At 41.2% G+C, this 26,562-nt stretch overlaps 1 protein-coding gene across 1 annotated transcript in view; it reads right to left on the bottom strand.

The window, feature by feature from the left end:
• Positions 1-26,562, bottom strand: part of pbrm1 (polybromo 1) — an 82,317-nt gene that overhangs the window by 27,948 nt on the left and 27,807 nt on the right. The window contains exons 8-21 of the mRNA XM_078543331.1: positions 26,166-26,234; positions 25,885-25,983; positions 25,397-25,485; positions 24,351-24,442; positions 24,049-24,265; positions 21,865-22,006; positions 21,677-21,774; positions 10,646-10,952; positions 9,734-9,836; positions 8,215-8,857; positions 5,855-6,075; positions 3,940-4,131; positions 2,408-2,565; positions 1,040-1,309 (exon numbers count right to left, since the gene is read on the bottom strand). Of these exons, the coding sequence (XP_078399457.1) occupies positions 1,040-1,309; positions 2,408-2,565; positions 3,940-4,131; positions 5,855-6,075; positions 8,215-8,857; positions 9,734-9,836; positions 10,646-10,952; positions 21,677-21,774; positions 21,865-22,006; positions 24,049-24,265; positions 24,351-24,442; positions 25,397-25,485; positions 25,885-25,983; positions 26,166-26,234 (2,700 nt within the window). The remainder of the gene's footprint in view (positions 1-1,039; positions 1,310-2,407; positions 2,566-3,939; positions 4,132-5,854; positions 6,076-8,214; positions 8,858-9,733; positions 9,837-10,645; positions 10,953-21,676; positions 21,775-21,864; positions 22,007-24,048; positions 24,266-24,350; positions 24,443-25,396; positions 25,486-25,884; positions 25,984-26,165; positions 26,235-26,562) is intronic.

Here is a 26,562-nt window from a genome sequence, read left to right as displayed (position 1 = left end):
TTTGAACATCTCTATCAAGTCTCCTCTTAGCCGCCTTCTCTCTAAGGAGAACAGTCCCAGCTTCTTCAGTCTGTCTTCGCAACTAAAATTTCTCACCCCTGGAACCATTCTTGTAAACCTCTTCTGCACTCTCTCCAATGTGTTCATATCCTTCTTATAATGTGGTGCCCAGAATTGTACACAATACTCCAGCTGCAGTCTAATGAGTGCCTTATATAAATACAGCATAACCTCCTTGCTCTTGTACTCTATGCCCCTATTAATAAAGCCCAGGATATTATATGCTTTATTAACTGCTCTCCCCACCTGTCCTGCCACCTTCAATGATCTTCAAACATATACACCCAGGTATTTCTGCTCCTGCACCCTCTTCAAAATTTCACCCATTATTTTATATTGTCTGTCCTGGTTCTTCCTATCAAAATGCATCACCTCATATTTCTCTGCATCGAACTTCATCTGCCACCTATCTGCCCACTCCACCAACTTGTCTATGTTCTTTAGAAGTTCTACACTGTCCTCCTTGCAGTTTACAATGCTCCCAAGCCTCGTATCAGCTGCAAACTTGAAATTGTCCCCTGTACACCAAGATCTAGATCATTAATGTAGATCAGAAAAAGCAAGGGTCCCAACACCGACCCCTGGGGAACTCCACTACAAACCTTCCTCCAGCCCAAAAAATATCCATTGACCATTACACTTTGCTTCCTATTTTTCAGCCAATTTTGTATCCACGTCCCTTTAATTTCATGGAATCACACCTCTTGGATTTAATGTTGATGAGGATCACATCATTAAAATAAATTCCCGTGATACATTACAACTTTCATATTGTTACAATTTTTTCCTATTAATATGAGGAAGTGTATAACAATGTAAGCTACTTGAAACATGTTTCTACCAGAGCTGCCACCTATATTGGAAAACAAAATCCAAATACATACTCTATCTGACAATGTTGTTACCAACTCCCAAATTTGCCCTTTTACATAGCAACTAACTTTCATCCTGACCTCTTATATAACATAAATGTTAATACCTTATCAATAATGCTGTTACTCTCGTCACCTTTGGTTTCTTCAGGCATTGGTTCAACAGGTTCTTTGTTTTCTGTTTTATCTGCATTAGCAAATACAGAAGCAACTCGAACAACTGGCAGTGGAGTGTTTCTTGGAACAAATTTCACTGCACTTAGAGGCATAGTCCACAATTTAATCTTTTTGAAAGACTTGGTTTTTGCCGAATATCGAGATTCACAGACGAATACATCTTCATCTCTGAAGCCTTCAGGGCGAATTTTAAAGTATTCCTACATTTGTTGTTAGATAGAGGAGGAAGGAATGGTTAACAACACATTATATCCACGCCACGTTGTTCTTATTTTCAAAAAATAAATTGTTCGGATAATATAAAAAAAATTAACAATTTTAAAATCAAATAAAAATTCTTTAATACAATCACGAAGACCGATAAAATCAAGTGAAATACTAAGTGGTAGAAACTCATCTCGGTGAAGAGTAGGTGGTGTCAGATCGGCTGCCTGTTATACGCAGTATCTGATGTTCAGTTCCAATTGAGTGCAATAGAAACGAATCAAGTGCTGGTTTTATGGCAGCGATCTGATAACGCCCCATTTGTGCCACTGCCTGAGATAAATTTCTATCCCTAAGTCCGAGCCTAAATCATTTGTAATCAAAATATGAGTCATAGCAAAAGGATTTATTTAAAACCTAATGGACAGATGTGAATATAAAAAGAAATTCAATGAGGAATCTCAATACATATGCTCCCCAATGGACCTATGGGATAAAGGAACCATATACAACAGAAGTTCCCAGATACAATCCTCAGCATGTGCTAAATTAGGAAATTTGTATCTGCAGTAGTATCCTCTCTGCAAAAAGTCCTTCAATGTTTGCTATCCAGTCTCATAAATGAAGAATGGCCACTTGGGTAAGATATCAGATGACTGATGGCAAAATCTCAATGAGTCACCATTTTCAGGAGAGGAATGGAATGGGAATAAAATTGGGTGCGGTTGGGAGCAAAGCATATTTTTTTCCCTTTTGCCTATTTGGATCATTTAACTTCCCTGACTGTTCGCAGGCCTCTACAAATGCCGGCCTGAATCCAGCTTTTAGGCAGTGAGAGGTTATAGACCAGGATGACCCTCCCAATTCCCATCATGGGAAGACATCTAGCTTTCTAAATACCTTCTTAAAGCTGCATTATTGATGTAAGAAATGCTTTGTGCAGAGAATCATAGATGTAAAGTGTTCTACCAATCTGTGACACTGGGACACAAAATATATTGTATCACCAAGCTGCTTTGTACCTGCAACTTACACAACAGTTCTTCATTTTTCAGTGAATGGAACTACGGATAAATTAGAAAACAAATACTCACCTTTACAAACATAACTACACATTTGCCTAGAATTTTGCTGACTAGAACTTTATTATAGTAGTCACTTTTGAAAACTTCTTTTTCGAGGAATTTTCGTGTGGCCAAGTGGAAAGTTTCATTTGGCCGATAAAACCAGCAACCATACAGCCACTTCTCACCTACAAAATATGTTGTGCACAATATAGTTCAGTTTGAAAAAACATGGAAAGTAATAAAAAGTAAAAAGCAACAAAATTGATTTTAAAAGCAATTTTTAAGCAAACAGGTATAACTTAAAACCTCTGTGGATAAACACATCATTAATGCATTGCCCAAGGCATCATGTTTCCCAGCCAAAAGTGATGAATGAACATTTTACTTTTAATTGTGTGATATTTATTCCATGTGTGATTCAAGTTGTAAAGACAGTCAGGTAGTTAAGTGATAATGCCACAGATACCAGACTGTCAAATGTGTTGTTTTCTTTCTCTGAATGGAATTCAATCTCCATCATATAAATTAACAGATTATCCAAATGGAAGAAATTACCAGGGCATAGACCTTGAGAAGAGCTTGGCACAATATAGGCCACAATATTCATTTAACTTGAAGTGAATATTGTTTGTTTCTGGCTTGTTACATTGTCACTTTGATTAAAGAGGTTCTGTCAGATTATATTAACCTTGATGTTTAAAAAATGTATTTTATTAATTGTTGCACATATCAAAGTGAATTAATGCCAGGAATCGAACATTTTCCATCTCAGGTGCTCAAGTGTCAACCTTAAGCAATCCCGGGTCAGGTATAACACTGCTAGATGCTGAGTAAGGCTTTCAGTACGTTACCAAACCTCAGAATAGTACTCTCTACTATACTACTGTCATGTCATCATTGTGATACTGTAATGACACTGCAAATTTTGTCGTTATTATCAGTTTGATTTTAAGATGCAGTAGGCTGTACAAGTTCCAGAACATTTCTTCTAGCTGTTCTGACATTGGACACAACTCAGCTAGTGCTGCTTTTTTGGGCAATTCCTTAAGAGTAGCTAACAAGTTTGGCTCTTCAGTTGATCTGGAGCTGTGTTGCTCTGATCAGCTGGAGCGGATAGTCTCTTTCTGTTAAGACATGAACTTTAAGGGTGTCTTTGTAACAAATCCAGTGTTCACAAATGATTCTACTGCTGAACTCAGCACTGGCTGTACAATTCTGACATGAAGGATCATCAGGAAATAATAAACACATACTTTTCTTGGATGCTAGGTGCTTGTAAGATCTGTGGCAAGAACACAGAAGCAGAAGTGACTGAAGATCATATTGACTGAAGTCAACAAATATTGACTAGAGTAAATCTTAAAATGAAATAAAGCAAATCTCAACTAATTTAGAAAGTAAAAACTAGGAATTTGTTTGGAAAGTGGTCTGTTCGCGTTTGTGGAGGCTGAATTTATGAGTGAGATTTCATTATTTTTAAGATAATTGAATTGAATTTTAATTTTTTTCAGTGTTGACTTATACTTAGCTTTGACAAAAAGTTTGTTTGAATTCATTACCAGTGTCATCTTCCCAGAGTCTCTCAATGCAGACAATGTGAGGGAGGAGGTTTGGTTCAGCTGGTTCAACATACACATAATCCCCAACGTGGTACATGTTGTCTTTAAAGCTGCAGTCTTGGCTATAAGTACGCTGGATCCCATATGTTCCATGGCTCCCTGAGTGATCATCATTCATATTTTTCTCAGATTCTGTTCATCAGATTATAGAATTAGTTTTCTGATTAAAATGTACTTAAAAAACAAAAGTGCAGTGCCTTCTAAAGCTTTTTATAAATACAAATCTTGTGTATTTTCAAAACAAAAGAGTTCCACTAATCACAATATTCTAGTTTGAGATACAGCTCTGTTTTTCAGTGTGCTTTGTTAGCTTAATAAGGAACTGAACCATGCAGACGATAAACTTCCAAGATTGAATCCTTGATCCTTGTTGAGTTAGTTGATCGTGAGTGGGCAAATGATAGGAGCATCTGATGAGGACAAAATTGGGTCAGTTGCTTGATTGGCACCCCATCCACAAATATTCATTCCCTCCACCACCATCTACAAGATGCACTACAGGAACTCACCAAGGCTCCTTAGACAGCACCTTCCAAACCCACACCTGCTACAATTTAGAAGTAAAAGGGAACCAGACACATGGGAACGCCACCACTTGGAAGTTCTCCTCCAAGACATTCACCGTCCTGACTTGGAAATATATCGCTGTTCCTTTACTGTCGCTGGGTCAAAATCCTGGAGCTCCATCCCTAACAGCACTATGGGTGGACCTATACCACATGGACTGCAGTGATTCAGGAAGGCAGCTCATCATCACCGTCTCAAAGGCAATTAGGTAGGGCAATAAATGCTGGCCTAGCCAGTGACACCCATATGAATTAATTTTAAAAAGTAGGACACCTCTATGACCTGCTGACTATTGTAGCAAAAGGTCACACATGAAGAAGGGCCATGTGGGCAAGATACTGGAAGGTAATCAGCACCTGCTGAAACATGCCCCATCAAAATGTCAAGGCGATATAGAGACCAAAAGCACAGGGAAAACTTAATTAACTAACCCAAAACACTTGTAGCCCCTTACAATATTACAATTGATGTTCAATGGCAACATTATCACTGAAACTCCCACTATCAACATCTTGGGGCGGGGGGGGGGGGGGGGGTGGTTTACCATTGACCAGAAACTGAACTGGGCCAGCCATATAAATACTGTGGCGAGCAGATCAGAGGCTGGGAATTCTGCAGCGAATAATACTTCCTGACTCCACAAAGCCTGTCCACCATCTACAAGGCACAAGTCAGGAGTGTGATGGAATGCTCTTCACTTACCTGGATGAGTGCTGCTCCAACAACACTTGAGAAGCTCAACAGCATCCTGGACAAAGCCTCCCCCTTCACTGGCACCCCATCCACCACCTTCAACATTCACTCCCTCCACCACCAACGCACAGTGGCAGCAGTGTGTACCATCTTCATGGTGCACTGCAGAACCAACCAAGGCTCCTCTGATAACACCTTCCAAACCCAAGATCTCTACCACCTAGAAGGACAAGGGCAGCAGGCACATGGGGACACCACCCCTCCAAGCCGCACACCATCTTGACTTGGAATTAAATTGCTGTCCCTTCACTGTTGCTGAGTCAAAATCCTGAACGCCCTTCTTAACAGCACTGCGGGCGTACCTACACCATATGGACTGCAGGGGTTCAAGAAGGCGGCTCACCATCACCTTCTCAAGAGTAATTAGGGATGGGCAATAAATGCTGGCCTAGCCAGCGATGTCCATATCCCGGAAAAGAATAAATAAAAGAAAATCAAAAATTACCAAGAGTGTCAACATTTTTTGCAATGTTTTTATTACTTCAAAGAAGTGCTGATGATTGTACTTAAACAAACACCCCAAAACAAACAGTACCTGATAACTCTTTTTTTTCCTCCTCTCTCTTCTGCTTATCCTCCTCTATCTCTTTTGGTAGTTTTTCCTTCTTTTCTTTTTCCAAGTCATGCTGCAAGTGTTTCAGAGTATAGCTGAGAGCTGGTGAAAGTAGAATCTCTCCATTTTTGCACAGCTCATCACGAATCTTAATGAAAAAATGCTGAAGTTCCACTGCATCCTCATAGATTTCAGAATCAGTTCTAAGTAGGCCACAAAATTAGTTGTTAGTACCATACATGCTACACTATTCAATGCATTCTCCTCTACATTCCACAAATATTAACTTCTCTAATTTTCCTCATCTGTTTTTGAAAGTGGTGATACGCTGTAGTCTGGACAGCCTTCCTGTACATCACTCAATTGGCTGTTCATGCTCAAGTCTAAACAGTATCAGTACTGTTTAGTTTATAGTTTTTTTAGTTTTTACAGTCAGCTGCGTGTATGGTGGAGTGGAAGGCAATAAAAGCCAAGGTAGAACCTGTTCTTATCCAATGTCCACGACATACACATGGATCACTGTGTTGCAAGCAGGAATGGAAACACTGTATTTATTATTCCCTTCCTTAGCCAGAACACATAGGTCAAAAGTGACTGTGCTGCTGTCCTGCCTGAGATCTAGTAATTTAGCATGACCAGAAATTGAATCGAAGTGGCTGAGTACCACACTGCACGGCACATTTACCCACTGCCTTCGGAAAGTCTAGAAATACATTTTTGGTAGGAGGTTGTGCAGGTCATCATGCATTCCTTTAATTCTTATGTGCAGCAACTGAGCAGATTATCAGATATTTACTTTTCTTTTTTAATCCATGTCAAACTGATGAGTTTTCTTTACTGCTGGACTTTAAAGATGAAAAATTGTAGGTTTTCTCAACCCAGTTCTTTGTATACATAGGTCTACAGCATAAGCATTTTTATAAATTGGCAATTCCAAAAACAATTATTATCTAGGATGTGGGTGACTGCTGTGGCTATATTTAATGAGTGGGCCTTTTTATTTTATATTAATTGTTTTTACAACTGACTGGTGTCCTAGACTATATCAGAGAGTATTAAAACAACATGTAGCAAAGGAACCTGTCACACCAATAATATTGGAAAGTTCTCTGAGGGACATTAGTGAACCAGTGGGAATTCATGGCCATATTTTTTGCACTAATTGCCAGGGTTATCAAATTTAATTTCACAACCTGAATCTGAACCAATTTCCAAGTTGTTGAGCCACTACCAAAACTACTATATGACTGTACCCTGTATATCATTTGCAGAAATCAAGAAGGGTGTCTTGTGTGTGAAATGGAAAAAAAGATACTCTTCTGATACACTTTATTGCTGAAAATTAATGGGTGTCTTACTTTGAATCTAGATACACTCTACATGCTATTCTTGAGAGAGCCGATAATAAAACTGGATGCACAAAAGTGAAACCTTCCACGTACTAACATTCCTCACCTTACTTAGTACAAAAATGTATTTTTTTTACTGCTACTTTTAGGGTGGGATTTACTAATAATGGGGAAGAAAAAATAAACTAACAATATGCTTGAAACTTGGGCCAGAATTTTCCTGTCGGCGATTTGGGGGCGGGGCTCGCTCGCCGACAGGAAAATGACGTGGGATGACATTGGGAGCAACCCCCAATGTCATCCCAGTCCGCTTAAAATTTTAGGAAGGCGGGCGGACAGCGAAATCAGCTGTTTGCCCGCCGACCTGTCAATGGCCAATTGAGGCCATTGACAGGGTAATTAAGATAATTAAAGACCCTGCCCGTCCAACCTTAAGGCTGGCGGGCAGGCCAGGAGCCCCAGCGGGCTTCTGATAATACATGAAACTGGCGGGATGAGGTTTCATGTCCGTTTTTAAAAACTTTAATAAATTTTATGTGATATTTATTAACATGTCCCATCTCGTGTGACATTGTCACATGAGGGGGACATGTTAATACTTTTTAAATTTTTCTATTTTTAAAGTTTTTTTAGACTGTCAGTAATCTCCCTGAGACAGCACTTAATTTCAGAGAGCAGTGCACATAGTGCTTCCTGTCGGGCAGGCCACTGGGCGGGCCTTAATTGGCCCGCCCACTCAAAATGGCGGCAGGCCCCGTTTCGGCGGCGGAGTTCGGCTGCCCGCCCATCGCCGAGCCGGTGGGGCCCGCCCACCAACCAAGGCTAAAATTCTGCCCTTGATGTTTCTCACACTTCCTTTCTACTGAGCACATTTTCTACGAATGGCCTCAAATGATGGCAGACATCTAGTAGTATATATTTAGTATATATATTTGCTATTGGTGAAGGGTTAACCCAAAGAAAGTTAAAGTCTGTGTTTTTCTATATGCTCACCTGTTTAACCGCCTCGCTCTTTCTAATACTTCAAACATGTGCTCCTGAAAAACATCAAGTCTTCCATATCGATTAGTTTCAATATTTTTCCTAATAATATCAAAGGTCAAAGGTGGCTTGTTAGGGACACTTGGATCAGTGGCTGGAATCTCTGCTAAAGAGTCACTATAACAACGTCCTTCATCATCCTGGTGACTAAGAACGGAGACAAACAGGTTGTGTATCAACTCCTGTATAAGTAACTTTACATTGGGAATGTGTGCATCATCATCTCCATCCAAATCCTTTTTAGCTTCTAGTAGGACTTTGTGAAGGACAAGTGCATCTTTATAAATAAGAGATTCTGGTTCGTTGTATGTGCAAGCATTATTAAACATCAACACAAATTCATCAACCAATGAATCAACATCCTGGTACTTATTAGCCATCATGTGACTTTTCACTTTCTCCATGTCAATTGGTTTTTTAATTGTCAGATAGTAATCCGGGAGTTCTGATCGAGTAGGTAGTCTGAGAAAGATGGCACTCAATCTTCGACCCCTGTTGTCTGTGTAGTTTTTGACAGCTTCATATAACTCATTTAATTTTTGCTGTAGTGGGGTCAAGTACTTGGATTTTTTAGGGGATATACCACTCTTCCTGCCTGAAAACAAAAGTCAAAAGATGTTCAAGGACCACTTTATAGGGAATAACACTCTAGTTCAAAAGGATTCTTTGAATAATTGGCAGTCCATCTGCAGCAATTAGGAAACTATTTCACTGACCATCTATAGCAGTATATATCTGGTGATTATGAATAACATTCTTCTTTCCTAAAGAACAGCAGTTCAGATGAGAATTTTAATTTCTTGGCTAGGCCAATATAATGAGGCTAGTGTCTAGAGACCTTACATACCCTGCTTACGTATCAATTTAGTACCCTGGTTTACTTAAAAGCAACAAACTCAGATAGAAGCAAAATACTGAGGATGCTGGAAATCTGAAATAAAAACAGAAAATACTGGGAAAACTCATGTCTGGCAGCATCTGTGGAGAGAGAAACAGAGTTAACGTTTCAAGTCCGTATGACTCTGAAGAAGAGTCATACAGACTCAATACATTAACTCTGTTTCTCTCTCCACAGATGCTGACAGACCTGCTGAGATTTTTTTGGCATTTTCTGTTTTTATGCTCCGATAGAAAAGGGGTATAACATCAAAAGAAATCCTAAATAGTCCCTAAGCTGGTTCGCTCAAATTTCTCTATTTTCTCCACGGTTCATTATGATAGTTTATATTTACTACTAATCTGTGCTGTCAAATAAGCAAATCTGACTAATGTTGATTATGTTTGCCACCCTTAAGGGACATCAATTTTGTTGGCAGACAAGAATAATTTGTCTTATTTAAAAGGCAAGTCATCTTTCCTTTTGTACATAAATAGTATTCACATGTAGGGGTGAGGGAAGCGCAGATACAAAACTGCTTTGAGAATGAAAGTTAACAAAAAGAGCAGCTAGAACAATTTTTAAACAACTTACTTAGTTTCAACTTAGGTGAAGCTGTGTCATCATCAAGTAAAGGACCTAATTCTTTCCTTTTCTCTTTCAGAATTTTCTCCAGTATGGTGGCATCGTTGTATACCTGTTCAATAATTCAACAGTCTCATTAACTGATTTATATTGAAACTATATCAAGAAACTGTAAAATGCTTCAAGGAAGACTACTGCCAAGTAAAAGTATTTCATTTTTAGTATGATAATTTATAGCACATTAGAATTGTCAGCATGAAAAAAGCAGTCAACTTCATTCTCCACAATCCATAATAAATTTAATTATATATATATATATATTTTATACACACACCAATGAATAAAAAGATTGCCACAATTGTTCCATATATTAGTTTAGCTTATTCTATTCCCTTTATTTTGTCCTTTCAGGCCTCTTTAAGGACATGAACCACATTCCTTAGCCAAGACAGCAGAGAACCTGGCGACCAACTCAAGAATCTCTAGTAGTGCTGTTCTATAACCAACCACTAGGAGGTACATAACAATAACCTGGGATATTTCGGACTCGAAACGTTAACTGTGTTCCTCTCCGCAGATGCTGCCAGGCCTGCTGAGTTTTTCCAGGTATTTTTGTTTTTGTTTTGGATTTCCAGCATCCGCAGTTTTTTGCTTTTATAATAACCTGGGATAATTTGATATTTGGAGAATTTGTATCTTTCACAAAAATGTGAATTCCTAGCCTCAGTGCAAAGGGAAGGATAGTAGAATATTGCAGCTTGCTTTTTATTGTGAATTAATTGTTCTCTAATGCTTTACTGTGTGAAGATCTATGGTTGCATCCTCATCATGCAGAGCATATATTGTTTTTACTTGAATTAACAAGGAATTGTCTTTTTGCGATTCAGAAATGCTGTACCTTATCATAATTAGCATACATACCTGTGAGCCCTCTTCATTATAGTGTCTTGCATTTCGAAACATTAACTTTAAGTCGTCTATAAATGCCTCCTCACTTGAGTATTTTTCACTACGTATGTTATGTTCTAGTATCTTCAGGTCAATAGGCTCCAGAATGACTTTATAGTAATCTGGATAGTCCTTTTTTGATGGCTTAACCAAGAATAACTCGCAGTATCTTCGTCCTGTTGCTGGGTCACGAGACTCGACAATTGTATTGTATAGTACTTTCAATCTGTGCTTTAATTGAGATTCCGTTTTCTTTCCACTCTTTTCTAGCTTCTTTATGCTGGAATTTAAAAATCTGTGTGTATACTTAATCATTAGTCTTCAAAAGTAAAGCAATAAAAATAAAGGAGTAAAATGCAAAACCAATAAATTCATTGCATGTTTGTTTACCTTTCTGTACCAAAATAATTATTTTTAATCCAGAAGAATAAAATTTATATCAGTTTGGAATAAATTGTTCTCTGCCTAGCATTTTGCAATTTTGAAAATGATAAATGTCAAGATGCCCAATTTGTGATGGTTACAAATAGGTACATGGTCAACAAAGTACCTAAAATTCCTCTAACTACAGAACAACAGCATTCATCAGAATAAATAGCTTTACCACCTCCCTTTAAAATCAAAAAAATGTGAGCCAAGTCAATGTCTTACTGTATTTACTGCCTTCCTGTGAAGTTGAACTGCATATGAAATTACATAAGGATATCGGTTGTCTTCTAAAAACAGAACATTCGCCAGTGTATGGTCAGTGAATTATCTTTCCTAACCCACTATAAAGTTGCTATTTAAAATCTCCTATATTGGGGCTTCCAGATAGATGAGTGGCTCTCTGAACGGTCGATTTCATTGTGGTCAGTAGATCAATATCCTTCGGGGTTCTGCTGCTGACTCTGGACCTCAAACATCATTCCAAAATGTATCACTAAGGACTACCAAGTAATTTATCATATCTGTCCTAGGCAGACAGAATATAATACATGAGCAAGCAAGCTGTTGTGAAAACTCCAGTAACATTTTTTCAATTATAGATTCATATAGACTACAGAACGGTTGGACGACTGGGCACATTGTACAATCTCCTAGCTAAAGCTGGCCATGGTGCAGTCACTGATGGAGGCACTCAGAGCCCTTTGCAATGTCATCATCACAGTCTCCACCATGGTTCAAGCCCTGCACCTGAGCGGAGAGCACAGCATGCAGTCCAATGCGCAAAGCTGCTGCCAGCTGGTCAGGAATATACTAAGAGGGGTAGATGAAGTGAGAGATCTTGGCGTACAAGTACACAGGTTCCTGAAGGCAGCAGTTCAAGTAGACAAGGTTGTAAAGAAGGCATATGGAATGCTCTCCTTCATTGGCAGAGGTATAGAACATAAACGTAAGGATATAATGTTGGAATTGTATAAAACACTGGTGAGGCCACAACTGGAGTATTGTGTGCAGTTCTGGTCACCACATTACAGGAAGGACGTAATAGCTCTGGAGAGAGTGCAGAGGAGGTTTACAAGAATGTTGCCAGGGTTAGAAAAGTGTAGTTACGAGGAGAGATTGGATTGGTTGGGGTTATTTTCCTTAGAACAAAGAAGGCTGAGAGGTGACTTGATTGAGGTGTACAACATTATGAGGGGAATAGATAGAGTGGACAGGATAAAATTGTTTCCCTTGACGGAGAATTCTAGGACCAGGAGACATAGATTCAAGATAAGTGGCAGAAGGTGTAGGGGGACATGAGGAAGAACTTTTTTACGCAGAGGGTAGTGGGTGTCTGGAATTCGCTGCCCAAGTTGGTGGTAGAGGCAGAAACTCTAAACTCTTTTAAAAAGTACCCGGATCTACACCTTAAGTGCTGTAAGCTGCAGGGCTATGGGCCGGGTGCAGGAAGGAGGGATTAGAAAGGGCACCTGGGTGTCCTTGGGCTGGCATGGACAAGATGGGCTGAATGGCCTCCTTCTGTGCTGTAACTTTTCTATGGATGGAATGGAGCGGAGGTGGGTGGGGTTTCGGGCAGCCATGCAGCGCACGAATCTCTGGCCATCCAAGTGGTGGCCAGCACTCTCCGGGATGTGTTAAGGGGCCTTCAGACTTAACTAAGACAGGTTCTTAATACACCCATGCTAACCCACACATCTCTCTCTTTCATCCTGCAGGAGTACAACATCAGGATCATGGAACCTGGTGACTAGCTGCATGCCTCTTACAGAGAGCGAAGACAACTGAGAAGAGAGCGACTGAGGTACCTGGCTGCGCAAAGGGAGGAGCAGCATCCTCTGGAAGAAGGGGCAGCTGGGATCCCACACATGCTGCTGAAGAGCCACAGCAAGCCATTGCTTGTTGGCACCTTGCTGGACCCAGGGTCTATAGATGCCACCTTTCATTCCTGCGGATGACCAAGAACCAGTGTCGCCGAAGACTGCGCATGTCTAGGGAACTGGTTGGTCACATCTGCCAGTTACTGCAGAATTTGGTGCCACGGGGACATGGAGGGCATCCACAGTCAGTGGCCGTGAAAGAGGCAGCGCCATTCAGTTTCTACACCAGTGGCTCCTTTCAGGGCTCCACTGGTGACCTTTGTGGGATATCACAAGCCTCCGCCCACAAATGCATCCATGAGATCTTGGAAGCCATCTTCACGAAGGCACACAAATTTCTGAATTTTGCCTGGGACCAGGACAGCCAGGATGCAAGAGCGATTGGATTTGCCCAGATCTCGGGTTTCCCACAGGTGCAGGGTGCCATTGACAGCACTCACATAGCGCTCAGATCTCTGTCACAACACATTGTCAACTATGTCAACCACAAGGGATTCCATTCACTGAATGTACAGCTGTTGTGTGACCGCCATAAACACATTCTGCAGGTCTGCGCACGGTTAGTGTGCACAACTTCTACATTCTCAATCGGTCACAGATCCCTGAAGTCTTCCACAGAAGCTGCAGGGATGGCTCCTCGGGAACAAGGGCTACCCGCAGAGGATGTGGCTGATAACACCCGTGCCGTGGCCTCAGGCTGCAGCAGAGCAAAGGTATAATGAGGCTCATGTTGCAACTTGCAACTTAGTGGAGCAGACCGTTGAGGTGCTTAAAATGAGGTTATAGGCCACAGAGGGTGTCACGCATGGCTGAGGACGAGATGGAGCTGCAGGTCTCCTCCGATGAGGAGGACGTTGACAGTGATGAGGGTGAGGAAGTCCTCGAAGGCGATGATGATGGGGATGAGGCCCTCGCACTGACCAGACGAAGCAGGTGTGCTCGGGAGGCCCTCATAGCTGCTAGATTTGTGGAGGATGATTTCAATATGCAGTGAGGAGACACCATAGATCCTCACATTGCATCTATGAACATTTGACTCCAGTCTGCCTTATGGCAACGCACATCTGTGATAATGTTCCTGTCATGGAGATGCAGTGCAGGAGGCCGATGATGACATGCAGTGAGGACACGCCATAGATCTTACACTCTATAGATCTTCAAAAAGCCTGATAGTACACTGTGACACCTGCCCACAAAATTCTGGCAGCAATGACCAAGCATTGTCAAGGTGCAGGCATCAGTAATGTTTCCAGGGAGTGTGATGCTGGACTATCACTTTGGTCTTAAGGCTGCAGGGCAAAAGCACAGGGAAGAGGCCCTGCACAGACACCTGCTTTTATCTTGTGCAGAAAGGTTTCACATCTGAATGACCCGAACACTGCTGATCAGAACAAAGAGCCAGGGGCAGGGAGACATTCTTGGGAGTTTATTGACAATAGTGAACAGTACGTACAAGTGATTAACACTCGTGCACAGGCTGTGTAACTAATTCTTCTTAACTTTCCCAACCCAGCCGTTACATCTTGGTGCTCCATGGACATCCACAGCAGAGGTGGAGGCAGCCTGCTGACTGCTACACCCTGACTCTGATGACCGTGGTAGGCAACCTCTGGAGGGCTCCGGCCTGCTTTCGGGGGCGGGCACCCTCCTTGGCCTGCGGAGCTGGAATTGCTGAGGTCAGAGGGGATTCAGATGGGCCGAACACTCTCGGAGTCCCCTGGATGGATGGCCCCATGGGGTACTCCTGCTGATCCTCTGCCCTACGGGTGCCCAAGGGCCCCTGGCTGACATCTTGAGGAGAAGGCATAGCTGGAGTGAGGTTGAGCTGCCCCGCACCCCTCCCACGTACACACTGTTGGAGGCCAACTATGGCGTCATCGATGAAGTTGAGCCTGCACAGGATTGCAGGAGCAACGTCCTGGGGCAAGGTCTCCATTGCAGCCATTATCCTACCAGTGTTAACCTTGGTGCGTTGGCATGCCGGCTCTATCACCTCAGCCTGAAGATGAATTGCAATCTGAAGAATGCAGCGGACATCCCTTCCTGATGTTCCCGAGCTTGCCTTAGCAGCTCCAGCAACTGTGACATGATCAAGTCCAGAGGCACATCATCTGATTTGGACTCAGCAAATTTCTGGCCTCCAGCAGTCCTCTGAGGTGTGTGTCTCTGCGCTGGTGGAGGGTGTGGGTGAGCGCTGTGATGGGACTTCAAGGAGGGTGCCTTCTGATTCCTCTTCAGAGGTTTCTTCGGGGCTTGACTGAAGGCTCTGGGTCATGGACTCCATTGGCTGTTTCCCAGATGTGCCTGCGGAAGCAAGGGAAGATAATTAGTGCATGGCAGTGGCCTGTGAAACAGAACACATTACTCACAGCATGGTTGCCTGATGGATGTTGCACTGATGGATCCTCACTTGGTAGAGTACCGCCGACCTCACCGTCAGCACAGGAACGGTCCAGATCACTGCCTGTCATCTGCTCGGCTCTGTTTTTAAAGTTCGTAAGGTCCATGATTTCAGGCATTCCTGCGACCTCTCCATTTTGTTGTGTGCCAGCCTGTCCTGCATGAATAGAGATGGAGAGAGTATAAGCAGGACACCTGCCAGGCCAGATGATAAGTATGCCTGGCACGTGTGAGTGGTGAGTGGTCCCATGGATGGGATGAGGATGATGAAGGTGTGTGTGAGAGTGTGAATAGTGATGACCCTTGAACTGACAGTGAGTGAGGGCCCTGTGGAGGTGTGATGGGTTTCTGAGTGTGTGAGTTGAGAGTGACGAGAAGAGTGACTTACCTTGGCAGAATGGAGGAGATCATTTATCCTCTTGCGGCACTGGGTGGCTGTCATCTTTTGAAGGGAGTTGGAGCTAACCACCGCTGCCACCGCCTCCCAAGCCTGGTTGGTCACACCGCTGCCCATCCTGCAGCCAGAGTGGGGGCAGGGGACATCGCGGGCTTCCATGGCGTCCAAAAGGCATTCCAGAGACACGTGATTAAACATGGGGGCTGCAGTCTTTTTGCCTTTCGTTGACATCTTCCCTGCAGTAGTCCTGGGCTGGAAGCACTGAGATGTGTGTGCATGGCCCTGACTTTAAATATGGCACTCAGCGTGCTGAAGCAGCGAGCTGATGGCATGGCGGGTGAATGAGACCCCGCCTGCCGTGGAAACGACGTGCTTCCAGGAATGCATAATTAATGCGATGGTTTTGGGACAATATGGCGTGAAAAGCCGCCATTGCGGTCTGCAGGTAAAATATCATTTTACACACCTGCTATCACATTTAGTGCAAATCTGGGACGATTCCGCCCTCCGCCTTTACATTTCTAGATAACTTTCTCTTGTATTCTAATTTTTCCCTCTTTAGTAATCTTTTAGTCATTCTTCGATGTTCTTTATATTCTGTCCAATCTTCTGGCCTGCCACCCATCTTTGTGCAATTAAAGGCTTTTTCTTTAAGTTTGATGCTGTCTTTAACTTTTTTAATTAACCACAGATGATGGGTCCTGCCCTTGGAATTTTTCATTCTAGTTGGAATCTATTTATTCTGTGTATTCTGAAATATCCCTTTAAATGTCTGCCACTGAATCTCTATTGGCCTATCCCTTAACCTCATTTGCCAGTTCACTTTTGCTAGCTCTGCTTTCATGCCCTCATAATTGCCCTTATTTAAGTTTAAAATGCTAGTCTTGGAACCACCCTTCTCTCCCTGAAACTGAATGTAAAATTCAATCATATTATGATTGCTGCAACCCTGTGGTGCCTTCACTATGAGGTTATCAGTTAATCCCATCTCGTTGCACAATACTAGGGGCAGAATTTTACATCCTGTGCACAGGTGCGCGCCCGACCCGATCAGGTGTAAAATAGTGTGGTGATGACGTCGGGCGAGCGCCCCGACATCATCGCGCACTCGCGCAATATTTCGGTTGGCAGGTGCACACCAGAGTTGGCAGCGTGTCCGCTGACAATAAGTGGCCTTAAGGCCAGCAATGTAGTAATTGACCTGGATTTTTCGCTGCCTGTGCAATGTTACGGTTGGCAAGTGGGTGAATCAGCCAGGCAGCCTTTGGATTTTTCAGGAAACCTCATCCAAGGGCAGGATGAGGTTTCCGATATTAATTTTAAAAAAACACTTGGGCAGAAATTTTATAATCAATATGTTTAGGTGAGTGATTCCTATGGGTGGAATTTTCTTTGGAATTTCATAATGTTTATTTTTGGCTTTAAAATTCACCAGCTGCCTGATGCAGCTTTCAGGGAGCTTTCATTGCGTGCTCCCCCATGCCGAGTTCAACGTTTGCCCTCCTCCCGCCACCACCCTGGCAGCACTGGACCTTTCAGCGCACCTTTCATGCTGGCTGGCCGTTATTGGCCAGCCAGCATGAAATTGGTGTGGGGGGGCCGATCGCGGGAGGCGGCCCGTTTCCTGGCAGCCCCACCCGACGACCTGAAAATCCTGCCCCAGGTCTAATAAGCCTGCTCTCTGGTTGGCTCCAAAATGTATTGTTCTCAGAAACAATCTCGAAAACATTCTATGAACTCCTCATCTAGGCTACCTTTGCCCATCTGATTTTTCCAGTCTACATGTGGATTAATATCCCCCATGGTTATTGCTGTACCTTTCTGACAAGCTCCCATTATCTCTTCCTTTATACTCTATCCTACCATGTAGTTACAATTAGGGGACTTGTACAACATTACCACAAGTGACTTCTTGCTATTATCATTTCTCATCTCAACCCACACCCCTTCTACACCCTGGTTCCCTGAACTTAGGTCATCCCTTTTTAATGCACTAGTACAATCATTAATTAGCAGAGCCACCCCTCCACCTTTTCCTAGCTTCCTGTCCTTCCTGAAAGTCACATACCCTTCAATATTCAGGTCCCAAGCTGTCATCCTGCAGCCATGCCTCTATAATGGTGATCAGATCATACTTATTTATTTCTATTTGCACTATTAGTTCACGTTTTGTTTCGAATGCCACGTACATTCAGATACAGAGCCTTTAGCTTTGTCTGTTTAACATTTTTGTAACCTCTAGCCTTGACTGCTGTTTTACTCTTCAATTTATATTCTCTATCCCTTCCTGTCACATTCTGTTCATTATTTCCCATATTAATTCCTTTCTCTCTTGCCTTGTCTCCACTCTTTGGTTTTCCACATCTTCTGAAATTTGGTCCCTTGCCCCCACTAATTAGTTTAAAACTTTCTCAATTTCCCTAGTTATGTGGCTTGTTAGAACACCAGCCCAGCACAGTTCAGGTGTAGATTGTCCCAGCTGTACAGATTCCACTTTCCCCAGTACTGGTGCCAGTGCCCCACGAATCTGAACCCATGTCTCCCACACCAGTCTTTGAGCCATGCACAGGTCTCTCCAATCTTTATTTGCCCTTGGCTCAGGAAGTAACCTAGAGATTATTACCTTTGAGGTTCTGTTTATCAATTTAGCACCTAGCTCCTCATACTCTCTATTTAGAACCTCTCTCCTAGTTCTACCTACGTTGTTGGTACCTATGCGGACCATGACAACTGGATCCTGGCTCTCCCAATGCAAGTTCCTCTCCAGCCCTAAGCAGATGTCTCAAACCCTGGCACCGGGCAGACAACACAACCTTCTGGACTCCTGCTCTTTGCTGCAGAGAACAGTGTTCTCACTATACTGTGCCCTGCTACCACTACATTCCTTTTTGCTCTCCCCACTTGAACGGCTTTCTGTATCACGGTGCCACGGTCAGTTTGCTCATTCATCCTGCAGCCCCACTCTCATCCAAACAAGCTGAGAGAACCTCAAACCTACTGGACAATTGCAAAGGCTAAGGCTCCTGCACTCCTGCCCTCTGGGTCCCCTTACCTGCCTCACATGCAGTCAAACCCTCCTGCTCCTGACCACTGACCAAATCAGAAGACCCTATCCTAAGTGGTGTGACTGCCTCCTGGTAAAAAGCATCCAGGTAACTTTCCCCCTTCCTGATGTGTTGCAGTGTCTGCAGCTTAGCCTCCAGCTCAATGACTCTGAGCCAAAGCTCCTTTAGCCACAAATACTTAATGCAGACCTGTTTGCCCTGGATCACACTGGTATCCAGGAGTTCCCTCATGCTGCAGCCTTAACACATCACTTGTCCTGCCTTTCTTAATGTGTTTTAATTACTTAATTATATTATTCCCTTATTTATTTTCCTTTTATCTATTTTATTAACCTTACCACCAATTGATATTCTTTTTAAACCTTGGGAATAGAATGCACCTTAACCACATACCGAAACTTTAAAAAACTATTTATTACAGTTAGAATAAGTAGGATAGAGTAAAATTGACTAGAATAGAAAAACTTACCAGTTACTCACTAATCAGCTTCTTCCCTTGTAGCGAAGTAACAGCCAGCTACTGGAGGCTGAAAAAAGGCAATAAAAGAAAGGAGCACGTCCTGCCCCTCTTCACCAAACTCCCTCCCTCACCAAACTCCCACTTTACATTCTGTGCACCCAATGCAGCACTCCAGTGCAGACAAGGCAGCACTGAAGACGGCTTGTTCTTATGCTCCCTGAAAAACAACTAATTCAATCTTCTGAAAAACCAGTTTCAGCTAGCTAGCTAATTAAGTACCTGCTGCTGCTCTTCCAGAACCTGTATACCCTGTTTTAAGCTGGAATAAAACTTAACTTCAATTTAAGCAATTCAGCAAAAATTACTAAAGGAGAAAATAACTAGACTTTAGATAGAATTTAACTCTTTTAAACTCTCTCATGCACCAGCTCACAATGCAGACTAAAACAGCACTCCTGCTGGACCTGCTGGACTTCAACCCCCTGCCTGAACTCATTCTGCCAACCTCAAAGTTGAGGCCAGGGCACGAAGTGGACATGGGCACGGGCAGGCAGGCTGCCCTAGGTCTGGCCCCCACCGTTCCCCCCTCCCACCTGCAAAATGGCAGACAGGTCAGGGTGGGCAGGTCAGCATTGGTGTAGGAAATGTGAGCCTTTTTATATCTTCTGTATTATGAAATCTTCTTATGAGTATTTTGTACGAGCTCCTGGTAGTTGAAGGGTTAATTTTAGATGTGTGACTTGAGTTATTACCTATGTGATGAGTTAAATTGAGGTCACACTGTACCAGGGATTGATGGTGTTAACTGATAGTGTAAGGGAAGTAGGGACAAATGTTCAAACTATTTTACCAGCTGTGATCAAAGGGTATGCTTTGAAATGTATAAATCAATGGAGACTTGTGACTTTGGAGTTATAACTAAATAAAGGATACCGATTATCAAGTTTGGCAAATGGATATACAGGAAGAAGTTAACAATGGGCTGTTTAGGTACTGAGAATATCATGTTCGGGTTGTGACCACAGGTCTGTGACCATTGACAAATGAAATGACAAGATCAAATCACAATGGTAGCACCAGAATACAGCAAGACCCCTGGTTACTGAGGATAAAAGAACTTGAAGAGATTCACTATGCAGATTTAAAGAAGACACAGGGACAGAAGAGAGAATAGGCGTTACGAGCCGTATGTGCTCCTAGCATGGTGGAAAGCAAGAACCATTTGAACTAGGTTATCGATTGCCATCGTTTGTTAATTATAGCTTTTGTTGTTTAATAAATTCTTCTGATACATCTACATTAAGTGTTTCCTCATCCAAAATTTGTCTGCTCTCTGAACCACTTCCATCAGGAAGGCCACCTGGGGGATTTTACATGCTCTTCACCTGAAAACCAACTGGCACGGGCCCATAAAATTCTGTGCTATGTCACTTAATCTGTTTATTTCACAGTAATCGTTAAACATGTGAGAAAAATTTGTTTTATTTCTCTGAATACCCATATTTCTAAGCTTTGAAAATCTGTGAATCTGAAAAAGGTATATGAAACCTAGCAGCAAATTCCTTTCATGAAGAAATGTACAGGTTATAAGTGTCATGTATGAAATCTGTGGTATTTTTATAATGTCTACACCTTGAAACTGAATGGAATGCTATAAGTATCAGCAAGGATACAGTCAACATTGCTAAATAATTGGCTAAACTAACTGAAACCATTGTCAGCTATTATTTGAGTGAATTATTCACCAATGTATTGAAACAAAGTAGAGAAATGAAAATGTTGTTAACTATCGACATTTGCAGCATCAAGATTTGGTAAACATAAATTACTGGATTATAATTTGACCAATATTATGACAAATAGCAAAAGGAAGGCACTCTATGTTAACATATACATGTTAAGCATGAACTGGACTCCACAATCTTAGGAGCCAGACCTTTTGGGACACTTGTCGGCAGCTAGGATTGTATACAAGGATTCTTGTCTATTTAACTTATTTTTTATTATAATAATTTAAAAAGCTATTCAAGTTATACACACTGTGACATTAGAAATAAAACAGGATTTAAAACAAGTGAAACTTTGAAAAACCATCAAAACAGTTAAAAGTTACAGAGTCATAGAGGCATTACGGCACAGAAGGAGGTCATTTTATTCTAATGTTTTAATATTTTATTATACTATCTGTAGATTTAATATTGTATGGTTTCAATGGAAGCCTTGCATTCTTCAGCATTCTCCATTACATATGGCTTTAGATAAAAATGGTTATCAACAATAGGTAAAAATATTCAGCCTTTTCTATAACCTACATTTTAGATTTATAAAATTATTCTATTTTAAACATCTTAATGCTGCAGAATTCTTATCCCTTACCTCTTTCTCTTTGCACTGCCTGTGTCAGATGTTACGGAAGATACCATACTGTCACCATCTTCAGTGTACTCTCTTCTAGCCAGCTCCTTCCTCTTTGCCTGGAAGAGTAATTCTCAGGAGTAAAGTACCGCAGATGAAATTTACGGAATATATAAATATTAAAACACACCATACAGCTATTTTTATACCTGCATGATTTGCTGCAGCTTCAGCACTCGTTTAAAGATTGCAGAATTAGGAATATTATAGCGCTTGGCATTTTCAAACATTAGATTCATGTCAGCCTCCATTTGATCCAGGTTCTCAAATTCATTGTTCTTCAATTTTTGTCTAATTAGAAGAATGAAATATAATACCATACTTATTACTTATCTAAAATTTGCACATAATACTCACATTTTTCTTTAGTTCCCTGCAAAAACTTGGCTTCCAAAATCATTAGTACAAACTGTTAACACTAAGTTTTGTCACACCCAAACAGACTTGTCTATTTTTCAGTTAAATGAAAACTGTAATCTACAATGAAAGCAGAAATTTCAGTAAATATATACACAAAGCAATCTCACCACAAAATTCAATTAATAAAGAATATGTTACAGCATAGCAGCAGTGGTAAATCCATTACATTCCAGGTTTGCATCCGTTACAACAAGACAAACTGATCAGGGTTATGCAACCAGGGGAGAAAGAAAGAAGGGGGGGAGGGCAAGCCATCTATAGTCATTGTTCTGCACCCCACATCATGCAACTGAAGAAAAATATGTGGGAACGTTGCTACGAAACAAGAATCCTAAACAAGGGCTTTTGTCATGGAACAAAATTGGTAGTTAGGGAGCTGTTTTCTTTGATGATTGATGCTTGAAATTTTAACAGGCAGATTTCAAGGAAATAAGAGTTTTTATTCCTTGAATAATACTGAGCCCCATCAGATGTAAACCTGCCTTTTCAACTTAGGAGAAAACATCTCATAATTAGATTTTAATATTGTAGGACTATTAACAAGTCAAAAGGCCAAGCCATTGGGGGAGAATTTTCTCCCCGTCGGACGGGTGGTTCAGGAGCGGGCGCAAAGCCGATCGCCGCTTGTGATCGGCTGCGCACCGCCATTTTGCGTGGGTGGGCCAATTAAGGCCTGCCCAGCGTGATGCGCACCTAGAAGCACTGAGCACTACCTGTGTGGGCAGGAGGAGGAGGGAGAGTCAGGGCAAAAGACCGCAGAAATCTCCTTGAGGCACAGAGCTGCCTCAGGGAGATTAATTTAAGAATCAAACATTGCTAAAGAGAAAAAAAAAATTATTCAGACATGTCCCCTCATGTGACTGTGTCACATGAGCTGGGACATGTTTACGTATTTTAATAAAAATTTTAATTTAAATTTATAAACCCTTCATGAAACCTCATCCCGCCCGTAGATGAGGTTTCATGAGAAATGCGAAGGCCGCCTGGGTTCTTCACCTGCCCGCCAACCTTAAGGTTGGACAGGCTGCCCAGACAATCAGTTTAATTAGGTGATAAATGGCCTTAATAGGCCTTTGACAGTTCGGCGGGCGCGCAGCCAATTCTGGTGTGCACACGCTGAACTGAAGATCGGAATGACGCGTGGTGACATTGGGATGCATACCCGATGTCACCGCACGTCATTTTACACGTCGGTGTGCGGGGCCCGCCCCCGCACGCCGACTGCAAGATTCTGGCCTTGACAAGTTTTGTATTTATATTCCTAGGTCTGTTTTTACCCATGGACAAATTTAAGTTGCTTTATCCAGAGCGAGAGGTTTTGATCCTGTTAAAGTGTTTGGTGAAAGAATAACTAGAAACTCTGTATTAAAAGAAGTAATGTTGCAACAAAGGTACTAATTTGACCACAAATGTTTTGCAGGTCTCTGCCAGCATTTTAAAATGACCATTCTATTGCCATCTGAAACAGTCAACTAATAACAATTTTAAAACCTGATTGTGCTACTGACAAACTGTCCTAGTTCTAAGGCTGAAATGAGGAGGTTGTAGTTTTGACTGCATTTGTGTGGATCTGATCTTTCACTAGAAGCACCAGGCACACATTAGGGACCACAACACTTCAGACTTCCAAAATGCGAAAAATAATCAGCCTGCTTCAAGGTACAGTTATCTTCAATGGAGGTGTTTAAAAACATCTTGAGCTAAGCCATATGCTTAAAGTTGTAATCAAGTCATTCGAGAAAGAAATAAGCAGCCCTCCTTGGTCCAAAATACAGGATGCAGCAATTTTGAGAATAAAATAGGATATCACCAGGAGATATATATATATATATATATATTTCTGTATTGACCCAAAATTTTACCAGTCATCCTGACAACAATTTTTTTTAGAAGGCAAAGATAGCACTTCTTACCTAATTAATTGTAGTGACATGGGCTGTTTGATTTGTTGATAATAGTCAGGGTAATCTTTCTTGGAAGGCAGGCGAAAGAAAGGTTCAGCCAGAAGTTGCCCCTGACTGTTCCGGTAACTTCTAACTACTTCAAACAGCTGATAAAGAGGGCTGGTAACATCAATAGATGAACCAATGCTTTCTCCTTCAGAATCACCATCTTCATAACGAGTGACCACTGTAGAAACAAAAGAGATGTGTAGAAAAGCCAAAATAGCCACTTCTACAAAGTCTTATTCAAATGTGGTGTCATAGTGCCTTACCACCTAAACCACTTTCCTCTTCACTCTCAGAGCCATACTGCAAAGCCATGGTAATTGCTGATAAACGATCTCCTTGGGCTGATCTTCGATTCCTATGAAGGCAGAATTTCAAAATAACCTTTATGAATTCAGAATATAACTTTTGTTCAAGTGTTAATTCTACATGTCTTAGTTATACAGTATTCAATCTCATGTGTCATTGCTCACTATTAGTCTAGGAAATTGGCAGAGGAGTGAATAACTCTAATGAGCTATGCATCATGGGGACAGAAGCAGAGCAGTAGGACAGGCATTCCGGAAGTTATACAGTCCAGAATGATAATAGCATTTTGTAAATGAAGCTACTAATTTCTTGGTTGAACTTCTTTCCTAAGGTAGCTAATAACTGACATGGTGATGGCTGCAAGCAGCTCCATGACCTCAAGTCCCAGATACCCCGATGGGTAGATTTCTGAAGGGAAATGTGACTGCAGATGAAAAAGAGAAGGCATCTTATGGATAAGCTTTATGTAAAATTTTATAATGTTTTTCTGCAAAAATTATTTTTAGTACTATGTTTCTAGGTTACAGATAAAATAAGATTGGGCCAAAAGGAATTACAATAAATACTTTTGAGTGGTTTAATTGGTTTCCTCTTTTCCTCCTTATGAGTTATACTGGTAACTGCTTGTTGATTCTGGATTCCTGATTAGTGGTTTTGTGTACGCTTGCTACTTGTTTATTGAAACCATCCCTATCTGTTCAGTTGTGAATTGTTCTTGTCTTGAGCCAATCCAAGATGTTAACTTTGTATGCAAAATTCCCAATGTGTTTTCTAGACATAAGATTAATTTGGATAAATGCAAACTATTAATAAAAAACACCAATCATAAGGGCTTTGAAAAAAATGTATCTGTTTTCAAAAAAGTTTCCCAAAAATCACACTTTGCAGAAAAATAGATATTTTACAGTAAAACACACTTCAGGTAAAAAAAAAGGCATCATGTGTAAACTTTGTAAACATTGTCTTCAAAAGCAATAGTATCAGACTAAATATTTCTGTGTACCTGATTCGGAGACTGGATTTAGTAGGTTCCAAATTATGCTCAAGTTCAGCTCTCTTTTGATTAAATACTTTCTTAATGGTATTCGCATCCTATAGAGTTGGAAAAGATATTTTCATCATCAACAAGATTAATAAATTATCACTATGCCAGTCCCCAAACTGTGGACCTGGATATATTATGGTATAGTGCTCTACTTCTGAGTTAAAGTAGAACCTTACTAGTGCAATAGCTCTACATTAGAAGAACCAATGCCTTAGCCGTGTGGTTATTTAAATCTTACTGGAAAGAAAAGAAAGACTGGCATTTATATTGCATCTTGCATGACTACTGGACGTTCTAAAGCTTCACAGTCAATGAAGTATATTTAAAGTGTAGCCACTGTTGTAATGTAGGAAACACAGAGCCAATATGCTTAGTTTAACAACACTGGCTGGAGAGTGTCATGATCTAAAATATAACTTACACCCTTCAATTTTTTTCACCCTTACCTTGAAGATCGGTGACCCTGGCTCATTGTAGGTTTTTGCGTTCCTCACTAAAAGCTCAATATCTCTAGCCATCACATTGACACTTTTATAAACACCATTCTGTAAAAATAAATTGATATGTTGATACTAAGAGCAAGCATTCACTTTTAAAAGTTAAAATTACATTTTTAGCAAATACTCAGGTGAAGTATTAATGGTGCAGAATAATTCCTCATATTAAGCAGTTCGTGATCTCAGCTGTACAATTATGGTAGGGAAAATAACAGAGAAAATTTTAAAACCTGAATCCTTTGGGCGATTGTCTTCAGGTCTACTGGTTCCTTAATAATTTCGTAGTAGTCAGGATATTGCTGCAAGTACAAACATTAATTCATGTATTAAAACTTTGATGCCTCTGTCAAATTTTCCAGACATTCATCAGATAGATTCAAGGTAAACCTCAGTGTTGCTGCTTGTGTTGGAACAATGTCCATTGAATCCAGGGTCTTTAAGATTAAAAAGTTAATAAATGATCAACTGTAATTAGCAATGAGATTGCTCAAAAGCAACTACTTCAGATTTTAACTTTGCAGGCCATAAAATGTGATTGTTTATAATTCTCAACCTTGAAATAACATTCTACTTTTCTAAACCCCTGACACACAGGCATGTATTTCTTCCTAAAGACTACCATGGAGT

Source organism: Cetorhinus maximus, chromosome 6 (assembly GCF_964194155.1).
Source record: "Cetorhinus maximus chromosome 6, sCetMax3.hap1.1, whole genome shotgun sequence".
Lineage (NCBI taxonomy): Eukaryota > Metazoa > Chordata > Chondrichthyes > Lamniformes > Cetorhinidae > Cetorhinus > Cetorhinus maximus.
The sequence above is the reverse complement of the archived record's forward strand: the minus strand, read 5'-3'. Positions and strand labels throughout refer to the sequence as shown.